The sequence below is a fragment of the Ornithorhynchus anatinus genome, chromosome 8 (assembly GCF_004115215.2).
Source record: "Ornithorhynchus anatinus isolate Pmale09 chromosome 8, mOrnAna1.pri.v4, whole genome shotgun sequence".
In the NCBI taxonomy this organism is placed as follows: domain Eukaryota; kingdom Metazoa; phylum Chordata; class Mammalia; order Monotremata; family Ornithorhynchidae; genus Ornithorhynchus; species Ornithorhynchus anatinus.
This window is the reverse complement of record NC_041735.1, coordinates 1,768,418-1,795,424: the sequence shown is the minus strand read 5'-3', so window position 1 is coordinate 1,795,424 and position 27,007 is coordinate 1,768,418. Positions and strand designations below refer to the sequence as shown.

At 49.3% G+C, this 27,007-nt stretch overlaps 1 protein-coding gene across 3 annotated transcripts in view; it reads right to left on the bottom strand.

Annotated features, from left to right (window-relative positions):
* Positions 1 to 858: 858 nt before the first annotated feature.
* Positions 859 to 27,007, bottom strand: part of LOC100091077 (sodium/nucleoside cotransporter 2-like) — a 46,790-nt gene continuing 20,641 nt past the window's right edge. For all 3 annotated transcript variants that reach the window (XM_029070681.2, XM_029070683.2, XM_029070682.2), the window contains 14 exons: positions 24,054 to 24,237; positions 17,744 to 17,885; positions 15,085 to 15,198; positions 14,346 to 14,423; positions 10,955 to 11,035; positions 10,600 to 10,680; positions 9,881 to 10,006; positions 8,201 to 8,331; positions 7,222 to 7,390; positions 5,697 to 5,894; positions 4,899 to 4,980; positions 2,190 to 2,288; positions 1,887 to 2,001; positions 859 to 1,729 (listed from right to left, as the gene is read on the bottom strand). In XM_029070681.2, the coding sequence (XP_028926514.1) occupies positions 1,600 to 1,729; positions 1,887 to 2,001; positions 2,190 to 2,288; positions 4,899 to 4,980; positions 5,697 to 5,894; positions 7,222 to 7,390; positions 8,201 to 8,331; positions 9,881 to 10,006; positions 10,600 to 10,680; positions 10,955 to 11,035; positions 14,346 to 14,423; positions 15,085 to 15,198; positions 17,744 to 17,885; positions 24,054 to 24,237 (1,730 nt within the window). In that variant the 3' untranslated portion in view covers positions 859 to 1,599. The remainder of the gene's footprint in view (positions 1,730 to 1,886; positions 2,002 to 2,189; positions 2,289 to 4,898; positions 4,981 to 5,696; positions 5,895 to 7,221; positions 7,391 to 8,200; positions 8,332 to 9,880; positions 10,007 to 10,599; positions 10,681 to 10,954; positions 11,036 to 14,345; positions 14,424 to 15,084; positions 15,199 to 17,743; positions 17,886 to 24,053; positions 24,238 to 27,007) is intronic.

Genomic DNA, 27,007 nt, shown 5'->3' with positions numbered 1-27,007 from the left:
CGTCAACATCAATAGTATTTATTGAGCGCTCACTGTGTGTAGAGCACTGCACTAGTCAGTTGTATTTATTGAATGCTTCCTGTGGGAGAGTACAATATTACAAAAAACAGATACATTCCCTGCCCTCAATGAGCTTACGGTCTAGAGGGGGGTGGGAAGGGGCTTGGGAGAGAAAATTACAACACGAGAACAGAGTTGGTAGCAGTCTAGAAGTGGGAGGGACAAATGTGGTGCTGGGGGAGGAGGGTTTACCTCAGGCACAGTGAAGAGCAGGAGGTGGGGTGTAGTAGGAGAAGACAGAGGCTGGTAGAAGCCAGCTCCTGGAGGGTGAAGTGAGAAGGAACTAAAGGGAAAGACAACGAGAATCCACCCAAGGATTTTGTGAAGAGAATTGTTATGAAGGATTATTATGCTGCTTGATATAGGACAGATTCTGCGCTGTAAGCTCCTAGTGGGCAGGGAATGTGTCTACCAACTCTTTTGCCTTGTACTTTCCCAACCACTTAGTACAATGCTCTGCGCACAGTAAGCGGTCAATAAATTCCACTGATTGACTGGTTGGAGGGTAGAGAGCCTGGAGACAGGAGGTGAGTGAGAGGCCCAGGGTAAGGAGATAAGATTTGGGGTTAGGGTTTTGACGAAAGGACTAGGAGAGGAAAGGGGCAGATGGGGGAATATTACTGGGTTAGAATGAGCAGGATTTAGGCACAGTGCTACCACTTGGTACTAAGCAGGTGTGACAAGGAGGGACCCCGGTAAGACTTCTGCCTGACAAAGAGGCTAGTGCCTGGGATCAGTATAATCCTTTAGGTCCCCCCAAATCCCACCCTGCTTAATAACTCAAAGGATCCATACTAGTCATGGAAGGTGTGAATTTACTCACAACAGGTTTGTACAGAGGTAAACAATTAGACACTTTTACAGAAATGAGTGGTCCTGCAGATGTGCAAACTGTGGAATTACCTCTTGTGACTTGATGTCGGCCTGAAAACTTGTAGACGCCCAGAACGTCACTAGCCCCATCCATCACCACAGCTACCAGGAATTAGGTGGTACAGAGGGACCCAAACTTGACTCACCTCTTTGAAGAACATCCCTCTCCCGGGCAAGATTTTCAAAACACACAGATCCCAGCGTGGTCACCGACAGCAAGACGAATACATTTTTATTTTACATTTTTACATTTCTTAAAGTTTAGCTCCCAGCAAGCTCATTGGGCCCAAGCTAACGGGCAAGAGTATATCTTCACGCCATAGATAAAAAGAATATAAATCAAGAACCGCAAGGTTACATACAGCATCATAGGCTCGCTGGGTTAGAAAAGGATCTTTGAGATTTGGGTGCGAGAGCCCAGATTGGAATCACTGGAAGGCTAGAAGGGTCAATCAAATCCACCTTGCCCCAGGAAGGAAACACCATTCATCCCACCTTTCATTAGGATGATTATGATGATGATTATGGGATGTGTTACATGCTTACTATATGCCAAGCACTGTACTAAGCCCTGGGTAGATATAAGATACAAGGTCTAACATAGGTCCTGTCCCACATGGGGCTCACAGGCTATGTAGGGGGGAGTGAAACCCAGTGTGCAGATCATCAAAATATGCTCGGTATAGTGCAGACACTGTGGTTGAAGAGCCCGCAGCAGCTGCTGACGGTCTGACTCGTGAGCCCCGCGTTAGCCCAGGGGTCGGAGAGGATGTATGTCTTGTTGACGATGGTGGTGCTGAAAGGATGAAAAGGGTTCAGTTGCCCCCGATCCTTCCCGCACACACATACACACTCCCCCATCCTCCCACCCACACCAATCCCATTCCCTCTCTCTCCACCTCCAACTTCTCTTAGAGAGACCCGGGCAGCTGGGGGATCCTGGGGGGCCTCACCTCTGGAAGAGCTCTTTGCAGCACACATTAAGTTCATAGGTGCGGTTGGAGAAAATCGCTGTGCTCAGGAAGGAGATACAGTCGGCTTCGGCGCCTCTGGGGACATAGAGGATTCCTGGGGAAAAAAGAGAGGGACCCAAGAGGGAGACTTCGTCTTGCAGGGTCTCAACTTCTGTTCCTGGGGGACTGGTTTGGCACCAGTAATCTGGGTTGGCCCTTCACTCAGTTCCCAACAAAGGCCGGAAAGTGAGCTCTGATCTCTGCCCCTCACATCCTGTCATTGGGTGGACAGACCACACTTACCTGCCACACAGGCATTAACCAGGGACACACAAGCTCCAGTGAAGAGGGCGCTGACCACAATCTTGGAGAAATCGCTCTTCCGGCTCGGGACTATTGAGGCTGCGGGCAAAGAGTAGGGGAATCAGACATGTCAGACTCCTCATTATAACAACAATAATAATAATCATGGTACTTGTTAAGCATTTACTATGTTCCAAGCACTGTTCTAAGCACTAGGATAGATATAAGTTAACCAGGTGAGACACAGTCCCTGTCCCTCATGGGGTTCACAGTCTTCAACCCCATTTTACAGGTGTGGTAACTGAGGCCCAGAGAAATGAAGTGACTTGCCCAACGTCACATTATCAGACATGTGGCGGAGCTGGGATTAGAACCTAGGGCCTTCAGATTACCAGGCTCTTGCTCTATCCACTAAGCCACACTGCTTTTATAATAAGTGTGGGTATTTAGTAAGCGCTTACTATTTGCTAAGCACTGTACTAACCACTGGGGTGGATATAAGGAAACTGGGTGGTACATAGACTCTGTCCCACATGCAGAGTCTCTGTCCCACATCTTCTTACTGAGCCCTGAAAATAGACACAGCAGTATTATTAGTAGTATAAATAGAGAAGCAGCGTGGCCTAGTGGAAAGAGCCCGGGGCTGGGTGTCAGAAGGACCTGTGTTCTAATCCTGACCACGAGTGGTGGACCACTAGTCTGATGTGCGACCTCAGGCAAATCACTCAACTTCAATAAACCTCAGTTGCCTTATTTGTAAAATGGGTATTAAGACTGAGCCTCAAATGGGACATGGACTGTGTCCAACTTGATTAGCTTGTATCTACCTCAGCACTTAGTACAGTACCTGGCACATAGTAAGTACTCAATAAATTTCATTAAAAAAATAGTAGCCATAAGTAGACTACAAGCATCTTGTGGAAAGGGATCATGACTACCAACTCTATTATACTGAACTCTTCCAAGCGCTTAGCACAGTACTTTGCACATAGTAAGCCCTCAATAAATACCATTCATGGATTGATACTTTTATATTTATTTCATCCACTGTATCATACTAAGCCCTTAGTGAAGCACGATAGAAGCACAAAATTCATTCTCTGCCCACAGGGAGAATTTACACTTTAATGGCGGAGACCAACAGAAGTATGCCCAAGGTCTCTTGTAGCATGATGCATCTGTGATTCCAGTTTGCATCTAGCTTTCACATTCCAGATTCCCTCCAACGCCATCTTCTCTCTCTCATGTCCTCAGAGGGGGCAGATTGCTCAACTCTGCTCTTGGCAGTCTGCTCCTCCCATCACAGAATCTTCTCCAAACCAGCCTGGAGCTAAGCCCCCGAAGCCATTCTTCAGCCCTTCTCCTTCTTGGCTCTGATATTGGGAGCGCAGTATGGGACAAGGGCTATGTCCAATCTGATTGTCTTGCTAAACCCCAGGGTTCAGCACGATGCTTGACCCAGAGTAAGTGCTTAATAAATACCACGTGAGCCTCCCCTGACCCTCCTAGTGAAAGCCCCTCCCCGCTTCCCCTCCACTAGGGCCTGGGAGTCGGAAGGACCTAGGTACTAATCACGACTGTGCCACTCATCTGCTGTGTTACCTTGGGCAAGTCACCTCACTTCTCTGGGTCTCAGTTACCTCACCTGTAAAATGGGGAGGAAGACTGTGAGTCCCACATGGGTCAGGGACTGTGTCAAACCTGATTATGCTGTATCTACCCCAGCACTTAGAACATTCCTGGACACATAGTAAGTGCTAAAAAAAAGCATTATTATTATTATTACTCAGTAATTCCTCTCAAGCAGACATTTCCAGCCCTAGCTTTGACCACATCCTGTTTGAGAGACAGAAACATACAGAAAGGAGAGGTGAGGATGCACTGAAAGACAGAGTTGTGCTTGTCCTACAGTTTCTTAACACAGCCCTCACATAGCCCAGGATTCTCTTCTATTTTCCCCTCATTGCCTTGGCTCTCAGATGGAATTTTTACAAAAATTGTATTTGTTAAGTGCTTGCTATGTGCCAGGCACTGGACTAAGCTCTGGGGTAGAACAATCGCTCAATCAATCAATGGCATTTACTAAGCACTTACTACTATATGCAGAGTACTGAATTAAGCGCTTGGGAGAGTACGATATAATAAACAGACACTTTCTCTTCCCATAAAGAGTTTACATACAGACAGGCATTTATATGAATAATATTATATATGTATATATTTATAACTGTATGATAATTGGGTTGGCACGGTCCCTGTCCCGCAAAGTGCTCATGGTCTCAACCCCCATCTTACAGATGAGGTCACAGAGGCACAGAGAAGTTATTTTTTCCCCAGGTCTAACAGCAGACAAGTGGCAGAGCTGGGATTAGAATCCAGGTCCTGGGTTTAGAATACAGAACGCAGTCGGGCCCAAGCCCTTCCACTTCGTTACACAAAGACCCCAAGAGGTTGGCAAAACAGATGGCATTCTATTTGTCATGTCGTTTTGCATGCCGTTTGAATTTGGTTCATTTTAACAGCAGTTTTACTCCCATTTCCCTAAAGGCTTCTCTTGCCAGAATTACCATCACCCCGGGGTGGGCCAAACAGGTATAAGGGCTCCACTTTCTGGTACCTAGACTCAACTGCAAGTCTGGGCTCTCCAGACTTTCCCCCTGTGATGACAACTTATTTTCTGGGGGGGACTTGGGGACTCAGTTCACTCACTCATGCCTCCTAACGTGATCCCGATCGAGGTGAGATTGGCAAATCCGCAGAGGGCGAATGTGGTGATGATTTCTGCTCTGATCTGAAATGCAAACCGGATGAGAAGCTGTGGACGCAGCGAGCCTTCTCTGTCCGGGAACCCGAGCTGCAGGTTCTCCTTCGGCCTCCTGAGAAGCTCGGGAGAAGAAGAGGTAGAAGGGGATGGCTGAGGGTCAAGCCGGCGGCTGGGCCGTCAGAAAAACAGACCCAAGGAATGGGCAAGGGTCGGGCGGTCGGGATCCTGAGGACAATGGGGGCCTGAGCAAGGGGAGGAGGTGGAGACTGAGGGGCTGTGGGAGGACAGAGTCTCTCCAAGGAGTCTGTACTGGAGAAAGGCACAGGGGGACGGGGACGGGGGCCCTCCTGACCAGGAGCTGGGAGGCCCCAGCAGTGAGTCCTGACTTACTGAGATGGGAGCTGAGAAAGAAAGGGGCTGGCTGATGGCTCGAGGCCAGAAGTAAATGAGATGGAGACATTCAGAACCTCAGGTGGCATAGCTACTTCGGGCAGGAGCAGGAGCAAGAGTAGGCCGAGCTGCCCGGACAGAGGGGAGGCCCCAATGTAGGTGGCAGTGGGCCCGGTTCTGAGCCCACGAGCCCCAGCCCGAAGGCTCCAGCTGCCGTCGCTGAGCAGCCTCGGTGCTCCCGCCAATGTCAGACACAAGGCCCCTGTTAGGGAGGAGGCTGCACCAGCCCCTCTCCTCCGCGCCCGGACCCGGGGCCTCACCCCATTTCGAGCTTCTCCGCCTGGGCCACTTACGGAAATCCACTGTTTCTTCCCATCGATCCACTCGTCCATTCCAGACAGGCGTTTGTTCTTATACTGGGACAGCTGCTGATATGCCACAAACTCGTTCAGGAAGAACTTGATCCCTATCATCTCGGCCACCATCGGACAATCCGCCCAGTCCACGCCCATCATGAAGGCCATGGGCCGTAGGATATAGGAGCAGATGAGCTGAGGCACAGTGGGAGATAATGACACGTGAGTTTGTTGTGGGCAGGGCATGTGTCTGTTATACTGTACTCTCCCAAGTGCCTAGTACAGCGCTTTGCGCACAGTGAGTGCTCAATAAATCTGATTGAATAAATGAATGAGCCAGAGATCATATCTTTCTGTATGACCGGGTGGGGAGGGGGGGTTCCACTCTCTCGGTCCTACCTGACCCCCTCCTCCTCCTTGCCTTCCCACTACCTGCCCCTTGAGTAATTCTCTACTTCAGATGTTCTGGGCCACTGGGTTGAGCACTCTCACAGACACGTCAAGCCTGATGCGGGGGGTGACTGTGCTTCACAGTTGACCTCTCTTGACAAGTACTGCCAGGTGCAGTCAGGTGCTCTGTCCATGAAGTGGGAGGCCCAGGGTGGGTGGGGCCCAGTCCATGGCTCCCGGGGGCTTCTGAGATGATTGGGATTCTACCAGAGTCCAGGCTTCCCCTCTAGAATGTAAACTCAATGTAGGCAGTCAATAGATCAATTACATTTACTGAGCGTTTACTGTGTTCAGAGCCCTGTATTAACTTCTTGGGAGAGTACCCCAGAGCAATATAAAAGACAAAAACCCCCGCCCTCACAGTGAGTTTAGCTGACAAGTGGTAGAACCAGAATTAGAACTCAGGTCCTTCTGACTCCCAGGCCCTTACTCTACTCACTAGACCGTATTGCTTCTCCCTAGAATTTACTGCAGTGCTCTAAACACCCTCAAATACAGTTGACTGGCTGACCGACAGCCCTCAGAAACAATTTTCATTCATTCATTCAATAGTATTTATTGAGCGCTTACTATGTGCAGAGCACTGTACTAAGCGCTTGGGATGAACAAGTCGGCAACAGATAGAGACAGTCCCTGCCGTTTGACGGGCTTACAGTCTAAATCGGGGGAGACGGACAGACAAGAACAATGGCACTAAACAGCGTCAAGGGGAAGAACATCTCGTAAAAACAATGGCAACTAAATAGAATCGAGGCGATGTACAATTCATTAACAAAATAAATAGGGTAACGAAAATATATACAGTTGAGCGGACGAGTACAGTGCTGTGGGGATGGGAAGGGAGAGGTGGAGGAGCAGAGGGAAAAGGGGAAAATGAGGCTTTAGCTGCGGAGAGGTAAAGGGGGGATGGCAGAGGGAGTAGAGGGGGAACTGGGAATTTTGGGAACTGGGAGCCGCTGGAGTGGAGATGCGGGAGCCTGAAAGAAAAGCCGCATTCTCCTCCTTCACGGGCACCTGGGTATCTGGACCGTGAAAGGTCGTGGCGCTTCCCCACCGGTACTGAGAGAATTACCTGGAAGTTGAGACCTTGGATGTCCACCATCTCCCCCAGCCAAGACAGGGCAGCGTTGATGAAGGCCAGCACGGCCAGGAATGCAATGAGATTGGCCGCGATGTTTGCAATGAGTTCTATTGAGGTAGCTGCCCCACTGCTGGCAGCTTCCAGGATGCTCTGCTCTTCTCTGCGGGGGGTGAGGGAGTGACCAGAGAGAATAGGAAGGGAAAAAAACCCAGAACAACCTAACACCAGTCTCTGAGACCTGAGGTAGTCCCCCCAGGGAAGGGAGCAGCATGACTTAGTGGATAGAGCATGGACCTGGGAGTCAGAAGGACCTGATTCTAGGTTCTAATCCCTGCTCTGCCATTTGTCTGCTGTTTGACCTTGGGCAAATCATTTCACTTCTCTGTGCCTCAGTTACCTCAGTTATTAAATGGGGATTAAGACAGTGAGCCCCAAGTGGAACAGAGACTATGTCCAACCTGATTTGCTTGTATACCATTCCAGTGCTTAATACAGTACCTGGCACATAGTGAATGCTTAACAAATGCTACAATTATGATTATTATCATTATTATTAGGGAGGGGACCTGGGAGCTGCTGTCCCTATTCACTCCAGCCCCTTAGAGTAGCCTTTTGCCACCTCAGTGAGATTCTTGGAGGTATGAGTCCTCAGAACTCCTGCAGCAATGAGGGGGATAATGCAGCTGGGAGAATGGGTGTCCAGGAAGCCAACCATCACACACTTCCTCCAAGTGAACCACTGTCACTTTTGGAGGCAGAATCCTAGGCCGATCCGGTAATGGCTTCGATGAATGCTAGCGGTGGTGTGAATTATCCTCTGTGCTCATAGGGAGGAAAAGGAAAGGGACAACATTCTATCCTGTGGTTCCTTCCTCGCACACCTCCTCAGCCAGCCTAAGGGAGCTGCTCTCTCATCCTTCCCCCATCCGCAACCCGCACCCGAACAAGATGCACAACTTCTTGGACTCACCCAGGGGGCAGTTTTACCCCCTCCTCATCCTTGAACTTCGACTCTTCCATTTCTGGGTAGACCAGCTTGGTCAGGGCCAGGGCACAGGGAGCAGCCATCACAGATGCAGAAATGAGTGCTGCTGGGTCTATCTGCAAGGCCCAAACCAGAATTAGTGTCCGTGCAGAGTCCACATTTGGCTCCCTACAGGTCCTGAAAGATGGCTTTTTCATCATCACCTGTGTGCAAAGCACTGTATTAAGGCACTTGGGAAACCAACAGTAGAAATAAGTCACGGTCTCTGCTATCACAGAGTTTATAATTTAAAGGGAATAAATCAGTAGTATTCATTGACTCCTACCTAAGTTTAAACACAACTCAATTCAATTACACCACTGCAGGGGAGATGGAAGCCTGGGGTTTCCAGTTGAGTTGGAGGGTTGGTGAATGAGTGGGGTCAATTGGAGAAAGTTTGGACTAGGGATTGTGGGGAAGTTGAAAGCCTTCATGTGAAGGACTCTAAGAGGACACACCTCACTGGAAGGGAAGGTTCTGGCTGGGAAAGAACTGGCAGGGAGACTGGGGCTAACTGGTGAACAGATCTGAAGACAACAGTGAGCAGCAAAGGGTTCTGGGGAGTCGCCGGAGGGGTGGGAGTTGCCGAGAGACATGGCTGTAGTGGCAAGTCTAGGAAACAAATCTAGCTGTTGCGAGCAGAACAGTTTGGAGTGGGGAAAGCCTGGGATCTGTTGGATGGGAAAGAGAAAAACTACAGAAGCCAGAGGCGAGAGAATGAGTGGTAGAACCGAAGGAAAATGGTCCTATTCAATGGTGGTTTCAGTCCGGAAAATGATTCCATTAAGGAAAGGAACCCGTAAACAAACGCTCACCCTAATGAAATGTTCCACTGCCCCCGCTGGCCAAATGTCAGGGAGATTTGAAGCCCGAGGCTCCCGTCTAGCTGGCGTTAAGGGACCGAGGAGATGGTTTTCAGGTCAGGGAGTGCCAAACCTAGCTAACGTTAAGATTCCCAGAAGCAGCGTGGCCTAGGAGAAAGAACACAGGCCTCGGAGCTAGAGGGACTGTGTTCCAATCCTGACTCCGCCACTTACCTGCTACGTCAATCAGTCGGTCAGGCCGTCGATCGCATTTACCGAGTGCTTACTGTGTGCGGAGCACTCTACTAAGCACTTGGGACAGTACAGCATAACAACATAATAGATACATTCCCTGCCCGCAACGAGCTCACAGTCTAGAATGGGAGGAAGGCATCACTATCAACATAAATAACACTTTGTTTCTCGGGCCCTCAGTTTCCTCAGTTGTAGAGGTTCAATCCCTGTTCTCCCTCCTGCTGCGACGGTGAGGGACTGGGTCCAAACTGATCAACTCGTATCTACCCCGGCGCTTAGCACGGGCCTTGACACAAAGTAAGAGCTTAAGAAATAGAATAATGTTTTCGATAATAATAATAATAATACTAATAGGACCGTAGAGCCCCTGAAATGGTCTGTCAGGGGGTCCGGCTGGTCAGCCCCGAAGCAATCTCTCCAGATGAACACCAGAGGGCAGTGTCCATCTAGGGCCCCAAGGCTCGGGTCCAGGGCCACTAGAGTGGACAGAGGGAGTCCCGTTAGCGGCCCCGTCCCCTTTCTTACTGAACCAGAGTCCCAAGTTCTCCTCGCTCAGGGCTGTACTTACCCCAAAGGTAATGTAGGCCCCCATCACACTGCCGGCGATGGTGGCAAAACCCCCAGTCATCACTGAGTGAACTTCAGACATGGTCATGTCTTTCAGGTACGGTCGGATCAGCAGGGGTGCCTCCGTCTGCAAGCGGGAAGTGGTAATTGGGTTCCGGGCCGGGGCCCGGCCACGGGGCCCAATCCACGGGCACGATTCAAGAACCGGAGCGTGGCACCCTGGGCAGGGCAATGGGAAGTGGAGACTCATTATGACCACTGAACACCGGGGTGGGAGGGGGGACTCAGGGCATACAATGTGGGGGCCTCACCCCAGCTCTCCCACTGACTCTCTGCCAGCCTGGCAAGGCACTGCATGTTTCTGGGTCCGTTTCCCCACCCGTAGCGTGGGTGATAACCCTCCCCCCCCTCTTATTTCTGGGTAATCTGTGGATAAATAAGACCCCGGCTGGGAAGTACCACGAGCACCTAGGGAGGAATTGACCGGGGTAGAGGCCCGGACGATTTCTGGGCTGGGCCCCGGGGGATCTAGGAGCTTGGGGTAGGGGAAAGAGCGGTGGGGGAAGTGCTACCTTGTGGCCCAGTTGATCTTCAAAGACTTTTCTTTGCCCTTTTACTGACTGGGCACAGGACCGTGGCCTTCTTTCAGAAGGAAATCAAGCCTCACTCAGCCTGGTCCCTGACCAACTTTGGATCCATCCAGAGCTCCATCCAGCTTACCATGCCCACAAAGATGTTTCCTGCCACACTCAGGGTCTCTGTGGCTGTGGTACCCAGGGTGACTTGCAACAACCAGGCAACCTAGGAGGATGAAGGGGTGTGTCACCGGGGACCCAGAATGAAGCTCGGGATAAAAAGCCGACCCCCCGGGGGGACCCAGGAGTTACAAACTTCCCGTGGGGCAGCGGGGCTGCTGGGAGACAACTGAGAACGGGTTCAGTTCCATCCTGCGTCCCAGGTCCCATATCCCTTCGTGGCATTTCTGCCCAAGAACCCGTCCCTAGGGGAGCCCCTCGGTGTCCCATCCAGGTCCCGGAGGGAGCTCCCGGCTCAAAACTGACTGAAAAATTCTTACCTTCAGGATCAGCCACTGCATGAGGCCCACGTAGTACAGAATGGACATCACGCAGCTGAAGAAGACGATGACGGGTAAGGCCTGAGGTTAAAAAAAAAAAAAATGACAGGGGACACCTCAAAGACCAGATGGAGGATTAAGATGTTGACAGAGATATGATCTTCTAAATTGTTATACACACATACATGTAACATATACATACATGTTAGATTATATAAATAAATCAATAGGCTAACTCTATTTGTTTATGCTACTTAATTTTTCACCCCTCATCCTTTCCACACTTGTGGCTTTGTTCTCTCCCCCCCTCACAGTTTGGAAATAATTTTTGTTGGTCTGCTTCCCTTTTGAGGACAGGGACTGTGAATTTTGCTTTTATTGAATTCTCTCAATTTCTTAGTACAGTGTTCTGCACAAAGTAGGTGCTCAATCAAGCAATCGATCAAAATCACTTAATGAGCACCTACTGTGTGCAGAGCACTGTACTAAGCACTAGAGCACGTATTTGACATATAGGAGACATGATCCCTGATGCCAGAAAGGACACTTCAGGTAAGGGGTAATTGATTGACGTGCCCCCACATAATCTCCTCTCCCCTAGGGCAGAGAACACACCAACTCAACCTAAGGGCAGCAAGGGGGCAAGGGAGGAGGGCATTTGATTGATTAAAAAAAATCTTGATGTATTATATGTCTAAATACTGTACTAACTTCAGCATTTATTTTAAAGGGCTTTTTAAAGGCTAATGACAGCTATACTTCACCCAGATCCTTTTTACACAAATCCACATCGGTACCTTTTTTTGGTCTGGAATTCAGGTGCCTTTTAGAGTTCAACCTAACTTTGACTCATTCCATCGTATTTATTGAGCGCTTACTGTGTGCAGAGCGCTGTACTAAGCAACTGGAAAGTACAATTCAGCAACAAATAGAGACGATCCCTACCCAACAACGGGCTCAGTCTAGAAGGGGTGAGACAGACATCAAATCAGGTAAACAGGCATCAATAGCATCAATATAAATAGAATTATAGTTATATGCACATCATTAATAAAATAAATAGAATAATAAATATGTACATATATACACAAGTGCTGTGGGGCTGGGGGGGGTAGAGCAGAGGGAGGGAGTTGGGGCAATGGGGAGGGGAAGAGGAGCAGAGGAAAAGGGGGGCTCAGTCTGGGAAGACCTCCTGGAGGAGGTGAACTTTGAGTAGGGCTTTGAAGGGGGGAAGTGTGATGACTTGGCAGATGTGAGGAGGGAGGGTATTCCAGGCTAGAGGTAGGATGTGGGCCAGGCGAGAACGAGGCCCAATGAGGAGGTTAGCGGCACCAGGGGAGCGGAGTGTGCTGGCTGGGATGGAGAAGGAGAGAAAGGAGGTGAGGTAAGAATGGGCAAGGAGATGGACAATAATGTTGGTATTTGTTAAGCGCTTACTATGTGCCGAGCACTGTTCTAAGCGCTGGGGTAGACATAGGGGAATCAGGTTGTCCCACGTGGGGCTCACAGTCTTAATCTCCATTTTACAGATGAGGGAACTGAGGCACAGAGAAGTTAAGTGACTTGCCCACAGTCACACAGCCGACAAGTGGCAGAGCCGGGATTCGAACTCATGAGCCCTGACTCCAAAGCCCGTGCTCTTTCCACTGAGCCACGCTGCTTCTCCAATTACAGGTACGACCCAGATGGGACACGAACCCACAAAATAGCAAAGAGTTTTTGCTAGATACGAAGGTTGTTAGGTAACATGCCCAGACTGTTTCTCACCCTGGGTGTTCGGGGGGTGAACAGTCAGAGGCGGGGAGGTCCTGGCCAACATGGAATCATTAGTGAAAGCTTCTGGCCGGGTGGACAGGCCCAAAAGAAACCCTGACAATAGCTGGCTAGCGTGGGCAGCGGAAACCACATGGGCTACTGAGGCAGGTGTGGGCACAGCATCAGTCCTGTGCCGTGATAGGATAAATGGGTTTTGTACGTAAGATTTTTGCATGTACTTCATGATGTGTCATGCCTCTTCCCTTCTACTTCCTGATTGGCCACATTGCCCCATAGGGAACGCAACTGGCAGGATCAAGAGTGCACGTCCTGACTTGCTCCTTTTCTTCTAACCCCATCCCAGCCCCACAGCACTTAAAAATAATAATAATAATAATGATAATCGTATTTGTTAAGCACTTACTACGTGCCAGGCAGTGTACTAAGTGCTGACATTAGCATCAATAACTTATTTATGTTAATGTCTGTCTCTCCCCCATCTAGATTGTAAGTTTATCGTGGGCAGGGAATGTGTCTGTTTACTGTTGTACTGTACTCCCTCAAGTGCTTAGTACAGTGCTCTGCATACGGTAAGCACCCAATAAATACAAGTGACTGAAGTGGTGCTGTGTAAATCACGTGTCTCACAATGAATTTCCTCCCACAGGGTCTTGGTCCCAAAGCCTTATTTTTGACTGGACCAAGCCTTGTCTGTTGTTTACAACAGATGGCCCCGGTGCTGTGTAAAAGAGATTCACATAGCATAGCCTTCGCTCCTCCTCAGTATTGGGCAATCACTGACTTCCCAATACTGCCTCACAAGGGAGAAGGAGGAAGCCATTGACAGTTATGAAGACTGGGCGTTCTGCCTCTGCCCTTTCACCCAAATGGCTTGGAAAACAGGTGGGATCCTGCAATTAGTTTCCTCAGTGTCAGTGAGATGTCAGTTTGTGCCCAATCCATCTGATTTTTGGCCTGGGTTCTAATCCTAACTCCACCACTTGCCTGCTTGTGTGACCTTGGGCAAGTCACTTCACTTCCCTGGGCCTCAGTTTCCTCATCTGTAAAATGGAGATGAAGACTGTGAGCCCCTTGTGGGACAGGGACTGTGTCCAACCTTATTACCTAAGGTTACTGTGGATACAGTGCCTGGCACATAGTAAGCACTTAAATACCATAAAAAAAAAGAGATTGCAGATTGAGGTCCCCAGCCTCAGCGCTCGGACTCCAGCTTAAACTGGAAACATTCGACACAGATGTGCAGTGCTTCTTACGTATAATATAGAGGCACAGTTAACGAGTTCCACCTCCCCAGAAATGAGAAAGCCAAAGAGACCAGGTGAGGTGGTCTGGCCTGGGTCTCTGGCATGGTTTCCATGGGAACCATGAGGCGAGCCATCTTCTCGGGAGCAGAAACCCGACTGGTTAGCTACAGCTCCCCTAAGATCAGGGCTGTGAAGATCCTCAGCGGCTGAGCTCGATGCCAGTTTGATCTGCCTGTCGGGACCAAAACAAGCTGGGAGCCCTGAAAGGATGGCCTGTCTGCCCCAAGGCCTAAGAAGGGCAGAACTCTATTGGACCAAATCACTGCCCACTCCCAACCCGGCCACCCCTCCTGCCCGAACCCACACCTGACCTGAAAGGCAAACACGTCCTTGACCAGCGTCTCCCCAAAGACAAAGCCAGAGCCAGCCACAGTGTAATCCAGGAAAATCTGGAAGAGAAAATACATGGGGAGGAGGAGAGAGAGGAGGGAAAAGAGAGGAGTAAACATCACCCAGGATGGGTTCCTTGAGATGGCACCAGACCTGAGCCCTCCAGGAAACAGAGGTCCAGAGCTCAGGGCAGCTGGGCCCGGAGGCAATGTCAGAGGAGGAACAAAGGGGGACAATGGGACACTGGGCTGATGCTTCCTGCCTGCCACATCCCCACATCTAGTCTGGCTGGAGCAAGGGAAGAAGAGTCCTAGCGACCAGGCCAGGATCCAAGTCCAGAAATGCCACTGTTTGGGTGGCCAGGACTCCTTGACCCAAAAAGGAAATGTCCCTTCATTTACTGCACCTCTGGGCCATGAGACAGAAGAAGGAGGGGGATGAGGGATTCTTCCCAAATACCCAAGGATGGGAGATCCAGAGAGGGACACGAAACCATTCAGGAAGCCCTGGCCCAGCTCTCCCCTCCTTTCCCAAAGCCTGTTCCCCTGCACCCTTACCCCCCCTGCCCCATATCCTTCAACCATTCTGATGGTCTTGTTCTCTCCCCCAGATCTTCAGCCATTAGCCCAAATTCCCAGGATTCAGGCTGAGCTCCTCCTCCCTCCTCCCTCCTCTCCCCCACAGGAGCTGGAAACAGAGCAGAGCCCCAGGCTCCCATACCCGAATCTGTTCACCCAGCCACTCGAAGGCGATAAACCCAGGATTGGTTCTGATGACAAAGATCCCGAGGACAAACTGCAGTCCGAGGCCCCACAGCACGGCCCTCCATGACACCTGTGATCAAGGAGAGAGCGGGACCCACGTTACCCAGAAATCCACCAGACTAGGGTCTCCTGGGTGACCTAGGCTCAGGCAGGCACCCAGATAAGGGAGGGGGTGATGGTGGTGGGACTGGCAGGGAATCCAGGACTCGTAGGCACAACAGCCAGAGGAGAAGCAGCTGGGCCTGCCAAGCCGGTGACAGGGTGAAACTTTTCCAAAAAACATAAGGACAAGGTCTTCCCCCGTAGGCCAGGGGCGCTCACCTGAAACGAAGCAATTTCCCTGCTCAACCATCCAGACACACATCAAGCCCTGATGGCCCAGTCATCCCTGGGGCTTGCCAGCCCCAGCCCCACCCCATAGGGCAGGGCCTTGCGCTTCTATACCCCTCTCTGATCCTTTTTCTCTGGAGGAAGAAGCCTGGCCTAATGGAAAGAGTATGGGCTTGGGAGTCAGAGGATGAGGGTTCTAAACCTGGTTCTGCCACTTGCCTGCTGGGTGACCTTGGGCAAGTGACTTACCTTCTCTGGGCTTCAGTTCACTCATTTGTAAAATGGGGATTAAGATTGTGAGCCCTGTATGGGACAGGGACTGTGTCCAACCTGATTATCTTGTATCTACCCCAGGGTTTAGAACAGTGCTTGGCATATTACAGAAGCAGCGTGGCTCAGTGGAAAGAGCATGGGCTCGGGAGTCAGAGGTCATGGGTTCAAATCCCGGCTCTGCCGCTTGTCAGCTGGGTGACTGTGGGCAAGTCACTTAACTTCTCTGTGCCTCAGTTCCCTCATCTGTAAAATGGGGATTAAGACTGTGAGCCCCACGTGAGACAACCAGATCACCTTGTATCCTCCCCAGCGCTTAGAACAGTGCCTTGCACATAGTAAGCGCTTAACAAATGCCATCATTATTATATAGTACGTGCTCAACAAATATCATTTAAAAAAGGGACGTCTACCAACTCTGTTGTATTCTACCATGCACTTAGTACAGTGCTCTGCATATAGTAAGCACTCGATAAATACCACTGATTGAACTGATTGATTGGGAAGGTCAGAAGGAGACACTCCAGGCTTGGAGAGCCACATGAAGCTGTGGCTGGGAGGAGGTGAAAACTAAGCTGCCCCTCTTCTATTGAGTCTAAAAGGCAGAGGTCTGTACAATCAAACAAAATCAATCCATATACGGTATTTATTGAGCACCTATTGTGTGCAGAGCTGTTCCTCCAGCTTCCAAACCACTCCCTGCTAAGCTTGTCTTTGGGGCAGTGCAGTGAGCAGTGGGCTGGGACACAGGAACTGTGGGATCAAATACGTGTTCTCTCTCACCTCTGCAGTGTCCTTGGGCAAGTCACTTAATTTCTCTGTACTTCAGTTTCCCCATCTGTAAAGTGGGAATCGAGTAACCCTTCCCCTTCCTTCTTAGATTACGGATCCTATGCGGGACAGGGACTGCATTCAATGTGACTCTCTTGTATCTACCCCGGTGCTCACAGCACTTAAATAAATAACATCGTCATTAGGATTATGATTCACCAGAAAACTCTGAGTCCCAATGGGGCAATTTAAACTGGAGCTGTCAGCAGGGTGCCAGGTGAATAATGACAGGATCAGGGAAAGGGTAGGGACAAAGGTAGCCCAGGTGATAGGGGCAGTGGTTGTTTTTATCAGCCTGGCACTGGCTACGTGAATGCAGAGTTCAGGGTGAGTCTAAAGCTAGGCCAGGGGAGCAGGTTAGCCAGCTGAAATCAGGAGAAGGGCAGGGGGTAGAAAGACAAGAAGGGAAGAATGAGAGATTGGCTTAAAACTGTTTCAGGCCCTTTCATTAGGGGGTGTGTGTGTGTAAAATCAGGAGAGTGTCAAGAAGTAGAAAGACAGGAAAGGAAGAGTGAAAGCTGGGTAAAACTGGTTCAGGCTAATAATAACAATAACTGAGGTATTTGTTAAGCACTTACTATATGCCAGGCACTGTACTAAGCACTGGGGGAAGACACATGATAAGCAGGTTGGACACAGTCCCTGTCCCCCATGGGGCTCAATGTCTTAACCCCCATTTTACAGATGAGGTAACTGAAGTTCAGAGAAGTGAAGGGACTTAATAATAATAAATGTTGGTATTTGTTAAGCGCTTACTATGTGCAGAGCAATGTTCTAAGCGCTGGGGTAGATACAGGGTAATCAGGTTGTCCCACGTGAGGCTCGCAGTTAATCCCCATTTTACAGATGAGGTAACTGAGGCCCAGAGAAGTGAAGTAACTTGTCCACAGTCACACAGCTGACAAGTGGCAGAGCTGGGATTCGAACCCATGACCTCTGACTCCCAAGCCCGGGCTCTTCCCACTGAGCCACGCTGCTTCAAGGTCACACAGAAGACAAGTGGCGGAGTCGGATTTAGAACCCAGGTCCTTCTGACTCCCAGGCCCATACTCAATAGGGGACGGGGGATGGGGTGGGGTGGGGGTGTTTGTGCGTGTTTGTGTCTGTACAAAAGAGGATGATGGGGTCCAGCAGAGGCAGCCAAGCCCTCCCCAACCAGCCCGGGCTGCCAACGGCAGACTCACTTTGCGGTGGTTCTTGGAGCAGGCGAAGAGGATGATGATGAACATGCAGATGCCAGCAAAGGAGGTGAGCTGCTTGGGCCGCTTGGCGGTGTCCAGCCCCAGCCACAGGATCAGGCCGAGCAGCGCCAAGGCCCCCAGACTCCTGCAGAGGGAGCAGCGGACCGTATATCACCTGTGGGCAGGCTGGGGGCCGAGGGGGGGGAAAGGCCTCCGGAGGGCATGAGAAAGAATCAATTCCCAGTGGTAGGGAAGGGGAAAACCCATCTCGGATTCCCAATTTGTTCAGCTTGATCCAGGCTGGGCTCGCCCCTACTGCTAAACAGGCTGGGGGTGGGGAGGACTTCCAGGATCTCAGTAAGGGCCTGGGCCAAGTGCTCCCCTTGGCAAATAGTACAGAGATCTACACACATAAGCACTTAATGAATATTATTACTTCTAGCACAATCCCTTCCCAGGGCCTCATGCCTTTCCAGTGCTCTCTGCCTGCCTTTCTTAATAATAATAATGGTATTTGTTAAGAGCTTACTAAGGGCCAGACACTGTACTAAGCACTGGGGTAGACACAAGATAATCAGGTTGAACACAGTCCCTGTCCCCCACAGGGCTCAAGTCTTCACCCTCATTTTACAGATGAGGTAACTAGCAAACTGTGTTGGACACAGTACCTGTCCCACATGGGGCTGAGTCTCAATCCCCATTTTACAGATGAGGTCACTGAAGCACAGAGAAGTTAAGTAACTTGCCCAGAGTCACACACAGCAGACGTGGCAGAGCCGGGATTAGAACCCACGACACTCTGCCCCCCAGGTCTGGGCTCTATGCACTAAGTCCAGCGCTTAGAACAGTGCTCGGCACATAGTAAGCGCTTAACAAATACCAACATAAGCTATTGCTACTTCTCTTGTGGCTAAACAGCTCTTGGGCAAAACAAAGCAGCCTACAGAGCAGGAGGCATCTGACAGGATCTCTCCCTGCCTACCAACAGCTGGGCTCCGGGAAGGAGAGATAATTAAAGGAAATGAGGGCTAGAAAAGAGCTGAGATTGCATGGGGGGGGAGGTGGGGGAGGCTTTCCCTCTCTCCCTCCCAGGAGGTGGCGGTTGAACTTTGCTTCCCAGCTGTCGTCCCTCTGGCCAAGGAGTGTTCCTTCCCAGAACACTTGCTCTGGCCTGCTTCCTGCTCAGGATCTACCTGGAATCCATTGGGAAACCTTATCCTCCTCTGACCGAACTCTAACCCCTTCGGGAGCAGCTGGCTTCAACCTCCATCGATGGAGAGTCTGAACTCCGGAGCAATGTTTGGTTTTCTTCAGATGGCTATTTGTTTCAATTATGCATTATAAGTTGTTTATATTCATATAAATTAATTACAGTCTCTAGAGTGTAAGTCTTTTTATGGTATTTGTTAAGTGGTTACTATGTGCCAGGCAATGTACTAATTGCTGAATCCAACAGACAATGACTCTCCCCCACTTCAAAGCCTTATTGAAAACTCCTCTAAGAGGCCTTCCCAGACTAGACCCTCCTTTCCTCTTCTCCCACTCCCTCTGCGTCACCCTGACTTGCTCTGTTTATTAATCCCCACACCCAGCCCCACAGCACTTATGTCCATATCTGTAATTTATTTATTTATATTAATGTCTGTCTTCCCCTTTAGATGTCAGCTCATTGTGGGCAGGGAATGTATCTGCTTATTATTATATTGTACTCTCCCAAGAGCTTAGTACAGTGTTCTGCACATAGTAAGCTCTCAATAAATATGAATGAATTAATTAATACAAGCTAATCAGTTTGGACACAGTCCCTATCCCATGGAGCTCACAATCTTAATCCTCATTTTGCAGATGGGGTCACTGAGTGCAAGGAATGTGTCTGCTAATTCTCTTGTACTGTACTCCCCAAGTGCCCCAATCCCAACCCCACAGCACTAACAATAATAATAATAATAACTGTGGTATTTGTTAAGCGCTTACTGTGTGCCAGGCATTGTACTAAATGCTGGGGTGGATACAACCAAATTGTGCTCCTCCTCCCTCTCCAATCCCCTAACTGTAGGGGTTCCTCAAGGGTCAGTTCGTGGTCCCCTTCTGTTCTCCATCTATACGCACTCCCTTGGTGAACTCATTCGTCCCTATGGCTTCAACTATCATCTCTACGCAGATGACACCCAAATCTACATCTCCTTCCTTGTTCTCTCTCCCTCCCTCCAGGCTTGTATCTCCTCCTGCCTTCAGGACATCTCCACCTGGATGTCCGCCCTCCACCTAAAACTCAAGCCTGAGCTCCTTATCTTCCCTCTGAAACCCTGTCCTCTCCCCGACTTTCCCGTCACTGCGGACGGCATTACCATCCTTCCCGTCTCACAAGCCCGCAACCTTGGTGTCATCCTTGACTCTGTTCTCTCATTCAACCCACACATCCAATCTGTCACCAAAAGCTGCCGGTCTCACCTTCACAACATTGCCAAGATCCACCCTTTCCTCTCCATCCAAACCGCTACCTTGTTGGTACACTCATCATATCCCGACTGGATTACTGCTTCAGCATCCTTTCTGATCTCCCAATCTCCTGTCTCTCCCGACTCAGTCTATACTTCACTCTGCTGCCCAGATTATCTTTCTACAGAAACGCTCTGGGCATGTCACCCCCTCCTCAAAAATCTCCAGTGGTTGCCTATTAACCTTCGTATCAAGCAAAAACTCCTCATTTTTGGCTTCAAAGCTGTCCATCCCCTTGCCCCGTCTCACCTCACCTCCTTTCTCTCCTTCTCCATCCAAGCCAGCACACTCCGCTCCCCTGCTGCTAACCTCCTCACTGTGCCTCGTTCTCACCTGTCCCACCGTCGACCCCTGGCCCACATCCTACTTCTGGCCTGGAATGCCCTCCCTCCTCACAACTGTCAAACTAGCTCTCTTCCCCACTCCAAAGCCCTACTGAGAGCTCAACTCCTCCAGGAGGCCTTCCCAGACTGAGCCCCTCTTTTCCTCTTCTCCTCCTCTCCTTCCCATCATCCCTACTCCCTCCCTCTGATCTACCCACCTCCCCGCCGCACTTGTGTATATGTGTACATATTTATCATTCTATTTTATTAATGATCTGTATATATCTATAATTCTATTTATCTATTTTGATGCTATTGATGCCTGTCTACTTGTTTTATTTTGTTGTCTGCCTCCCCCCTTCTAGACTGTGAGCCCATTGTTGGGAAGGGATTGTCTCTATCTGTTGCCTAACTGCACTTTCCAAGCACTTAGTACAGTGCTCTGCACACAGTATGTGCTCAATAAATATGAATGAATGAATGGGTTGGACATAGTCCCTGTGTATATATATATACAATATGAGTATATATATGTATATGTATGTGTATATATATGCATATTCGAGTGGGCCAGACAACTCCAAGCTCAACTGATTCTATCACCTCCTCCCATCTCCTCCAACAAGCTTTTCCCATCAAATTATCGGCACCCTGGAATTGACTCTTCGGTCGCCTCTCACATTTATGGATTCATTTATCAGGAGTATGTACATTGTATTTCTTTTCAACTGAACATCCCATTTTACTTAAAGAAGCCATATGGCCCTGTACCTGCCAACACCACACCTTCAAAGGGTGAAGATGGCCTTGGAGAAGCAGTGTAGGCTGGTGGATAGAGCACAGGCCTGGGAGTCAGAAGGACCTGGGATCTAATCTCAGCTCCACCACTTGTCTACTCTGGGAGTTTAGGCAAGTCATTTACCTTCTCTGTGCCTCAGTTCCCTCAGCTGTAAAATGGGGATTAAGACTGTGAGCCCCATGTGGGACAGGGACTGTGTCCAACACAATTTACTTGTATCCACCCCAGTGGTTAGTACAGTTTCTGGCACAGTGTAAGCACTTAAATACCATAATCATCATCATCATCCACTTTCACCGCAGACAAAGAGGGCATTCTGAAGGAATGACATAGCCACCATATTTCAACGTTCTCCTACCAACTCTTCCCCGATTAATCTCCCGGGTCCCTGGGCTGCATCATCCTTTCAGTCACCTCTAGCACTTATGAACCTATTTTTATCCTCTTCAGCATTCACTTTAGACATACCTCCTAAATTATTTATTTTGACAATTCACTCTGTAAATAATTTTTGGTTGCCTTAGTACAAGCACTTTATACAGTGCTCTGCACGCAGTAAACACTCAATAAATACCCTTGATTTTTGTCTCCCCTGCTAGAATCTAAGCTCCTAATGGACAGAGTGTGTGTTACTTTATTCTGTGCTTCCCAAGTGCCTAGTACAGTGCACTACACCAAGTGGGCATTCAAAAAGAGTCACTCAGTCATTCGTATTTATTGAGCACTTACTGTGTGCAGAGTACTGTACTAAGTGCTTGGGAGAGTACAATATATCAGACTTGGTAGAAACATTCCCTGCCCACAAGGAGCTTGGAGTCAAAGGATTTGGAAGCGAATCAATCAATCAATGGTATTTACTGAGCACTTACTATGGGCAGAGCACTATATTACTAGTAATAATAATAATGGTATTTGTTAAGCGCTTAGTATGTACCAAGCACTGTTCTAAGCGCTGGGTTAGATACAAGATAATCAGGTTGTCCCACTTGGGGCTCCCCATCTTAATCCCCATTTTACAGATGAAGGAACTGAGGCACAAAGAAGATAAGCAACTTGCCCAAGGTCACACGGCAACAAGTGGCAGAGCCTGGATTAAAACCCATGTTCTCTGACTGCTAACCCGTGCTCTTCCCGCTAAACTACGCTGCTTCTCTAAGCACTTGGGAGAGGACAATATGATAGAATCAGCATATGCGTTCCCTGCCCACAACGAATTTACAGTCTAGAGGGGGAGATAGACATTAGCATAGTAGGAGAAGCCAAAATGTCAACCCCCTCTAGACCGTAAACTCATTATGGGTAGGCAACTAAGAGTCTGCTAACTCTGTTGTACTGTCTTTTCCCAAGGGCTTAGTACAGTGTTCTGCATAATGTAAGCCCTCAGTAAATACCATTCATTCAATCATATTTATTGAGCACTTCCTGTGTGCAAAGCACTGTACTAAGTGCTTACCACTGACTGATTGATTCATTTATTCATTCATTCACTTCCAGCCCCTCTATGACTCCAAACTCCTTGAGGGCCGGGAATGTGTCTACCAACTCTGTTGTGTTGTACTGTGACCCGAGGGTTCGTTCATTCATTCAATCACATTTACTGTGTGCTTACTTTGTGCAGAGCACTGTACTAAGCGTTTGGGACAGCACGATAGAGCAATAAACAGACACATTGCCTGCCCAAAAGCTTTCGGTCAAGAAGGTTCCTCTCACCCTCTCTGGGCTCTGGAGCTGGACCAGAGGCCCCTCTTGCTCCCAGCCCAAGGGTCCAGTGAAGGTGAACCCAACCCCTGCCTCATTCTGGGCCACCCCTGGAGCCACCGCTACTTGGTTGGCAAGAGACAGGATCTGTAGCAACAGAAGAGGATGCCCTTCCTCCTGCTTCCAGCAGCAATCATCCCCAGTCAATCAATCAATCAATCAATCAATCAATCAGCCAATGGTATTTACTGAGGGCTCACTGTGTACAGAGCACTGAGGATGACAGATTTTACTCGCAAGCTGGCCGGACCCGAAGTGGATATCATGGCACTCTGACGGAAGGGCATTAAAATCCATTACAGGAGTGTCACCTTTGTTCCCAACATGCTCTGTGCCCACCAGGCAGGAGATAAAAGTTGCTTCCCCATGCTCTCAGGCCCATTCATTGCCAATAATAAAAGCATCTGCATCCCTTCTCTCCACTTGTATTCTTTGACCGTGTGTCCTCCAAGGGATGGGAACAAGAGCCCCTTTCTCACATGGGGCTCACGCTCTTCATCCCCATTTTACAGATGAGCTAACTGAGACACAGAGAAACTAGTAACTTGCCTAAGTAGACCAGAGAAGTGAAGTGACTTGTCCAAAGTCACACAGCAGACAGGTGGTGGAGCCGACATTAGAACGCAGATCCTTCTGACTCTCAGGCCCCTGCTCTATCCATTAAGCCAGGCTGCTTCTCTAAAGGTCTGCATTTCATCCCTGCTGTCTCTCCCACACACTTTCACACTTCTCTGTTGATCAGGGAGACCATAAGAGCAGACAGCAAATCACAGCAGTCCAGAGCCTCAAGGGTCCCAGAAGTGTCACCCTCAGTGACTGTTACAGAGAAGACTGAGGGGGAACACCGGGAAGAGAAGCAGGAGAGAAAGGGAAGCTCTGGGAGGATCTGGGGCAGAGGGGCAGTAGGGTCCACAGGGGCTCTGCTCCCACTCACCATTTCAGCCAGCGCTTCAGGCGGGAATTTCCAAAGGGCTTCATGCACCCCTTCATCCTATTCCCAAAACACTTTTGAAACCAATCGTAGCCCAGGAAGAAGAGGACAACACAGGTGATGATGAACAAGGCCAGGGCTCTCCGGAAGTCCAGGATGCAGGCCGCCAGGAGGTAGGCAGCATAACCTGCAGGAGAGAAAGGGAACAAGCAAGACCAAACCAAGATCTTTTTTTATGGCATTTGTTAAGTGCTTATTATTTGCCAAGCATTGATCTAAGCGCTAGGGTAGATACAAAGTAATCATCAGGTTTGGGTCATATGGGGCTCATAGTCTTATTCCCCATTTTACAGAGGAGGCAACTGAGGCCCAGGGAAGTGAAGTGACTTGCACACAGCAGATGAGTGGCAGAGCCGGGATTAGAACCCAGGTTCTTCTGATTTCCAGCCCCATGCTCTATCCATTAGACCACGCTGCTTCCCTGACTCCAAGCGACAGGACAACAGATACAGTCCCTGCCCAGGCCTACTCTCTCTCCCCATCGCCAAGCCCCTGGCAGGGCCATTACTGGGTAGGCAAGGGAGTCAAGGGGAATCCCGGCCTGAGGGTCTCGGCTCTCCACCCTTCCCCTTCCCCCTCTCCCCACCACCTCGTCAATGAGACCAAGGGTAACATGGACTCCAGATATGATGAAATAAACAACGAGAAAATCTGGAAACACTAAGAAGGGATTCTGAAATAACAGGGAACATTTGGAGTGTGTACAGTCAGTTGGGCCCGAGATACTCAAACGGGAGGTTTCAGATTCATTCAGGTCTTTTAAGGAATCAGGAAGATGCCGATAGCTCACAAAGATCGGCCGCTTATAGAACCCTGGGCCCTGGCCCTGGGCCCACAGGACAGAGGGAGGTTCCAAAAGGTGAGGGGAGTAGGTGAAACCGGAGCCCTGTCACAGTTCATTCAGAAAAGACTGGTCCTTCTGGAGGTCGGCTAAACCCAGCTGTCCGCTTGTGCAGCCTGCCCAGTGGCTAACATTGCTCATCCGTTTGATGGTATTTTTTGAGTGCTTACTGTGTACAAAGCACTCTACCAAGTGCTTGGGAGAGTAAAAGACAACAATAAACAGACACATTCCCAGCTCACAACGAGCTTTCAGTGGAGAGCCACATTCTCAGAGTTTGAAAAGGGAAGCGCTGACTGGGTCTGAACCTGGGAGGGAGAAATTGGTATCACGGTGCTGCGACTGCTGTATGAGAGGAGTCCATGGGGTAGTAATGAGACTAACCAACTGGGGAAGGCTTCTGGAAGTGGGTTCTTCATAGGCTTGAGAGGAGGGGAAGAATGAGGCTGGCACTGCTGAGTGGAAGGGCTTTCCAGGTAGGAGAACATGCGGAGCAGGTCAGAGGTAGGAGAACAGAGCACAGGAGTCAGTGAGAAGGCTTAATCATTTGAAGAGAGGAGAGAGCTGTGGGGGAGAGCACATCTAGGTGGAAAGGAGCCAGTTGGGAATAATAGTAATGATGGTATTTGTTAGGCATTTACTATTTGTCAAGCATTGTTCTAAGCGCTAGGGTAGACGCAAGCTAACCAGATTGGACACAGTTTCTGTCCCACATGGGGCTCAAAGTCTTAATCCCCACGTTACAGATGAGGTAACTGAGGCTCAGAGAAATTAAGTGACATGCCCGAGGTCACGCAGCGGAGCGGAGATTAGAACCCAGGTCCTTCTGACTTCCAGGCCCGTGCTCTTTCCTCCAGGTCATGCTGCTTCAAAGGAAGAGCCTTGAGGTCAAGTAAGTAAATCATGAACTTTAGTTTAATATGAGCAGGGTCCAGTATCATGAACTATAATTTAATATGAGCAGGGTACAGTATCATGAGCTTCAGTGTAATGTGAGCAGGTATTTGAGGAGGAAAGCGATGTGAAGGGATTAGTACTCCCATTTTTTGCTTTAGTATTTCTGATTTTTATCCTAGAGGGATCACACGATTTCTTTACACTGTACTTCGTAGAAACTTTGCCTAATCTAGTGCATCCGCTGCCTTTACGACTCCTCCACTTGGCCATCCTCATGGTAGGTGACATAAGGATGATTGTGTAGCCTTTCTTTCTATAGGTCTTTATGCAACAGGATATATATTGGGTAATATATATACACTCATTTGGTACAGGAACCTTATTTTGAAGAACTGAAAATTGAACTCACATAACCTTTCGGTCACTCACTTTCCACTAAGAGGACTGTCTGGATGTGGTGATGGGTCAGATGTGGTCCCTGCCCTCGTGTAGCCCCCAGCCCAGGGCAGACACACAAATCGCCCCCTTCGGTTTGTACAGACAGATGAGGTCACGACAAGCAGCATGGCCTAGTGGATAGAGCACAGGCCTGGGAGTCAGAAGGACCTGGGTTCTAACGGTGGCTCCGCCACTTGATGGCTGTGTGACTTTTAGCTAGTCACTTCACTTTTCTGTGCCTCATTTACCTCATATATAAAATGAGAATTATTATTATTAATAATATTGGTATTCATTAAGCACTTACTATGTTCCAGGCACTGTACTAAGCACTGGGGTGGATACAGGCAAATCAAATTGGACATAGTCCCTGTCCCATGTGGGGCTCAGTCTTAATCCCCATTTTGCTGATGAGGTAACTGAGGCTCGGAGAATAAAAATTACGGCATCTGTTAAGCATTTACTATGTGCCAGGCAGTATACTACATGCTGGAGTGAAGTGACTTACCCAAGGTCACACAGCAGACAGGTGGCAGAGCAGGGATTCGAACCTATGGCCTTCTGACTTGAAGGTCTGTGCCCTACCCACTGTGCTGAGCCCCATGAGGAACAGAGACTATGTCCAACCTGACAATCTTTTATCTACCCCCGTGTTTAATAGAGTCTCTGGCACATAGTAAGCGCTTAACAGATACCATTTAAAAGAATAAAAAGTTAAAGG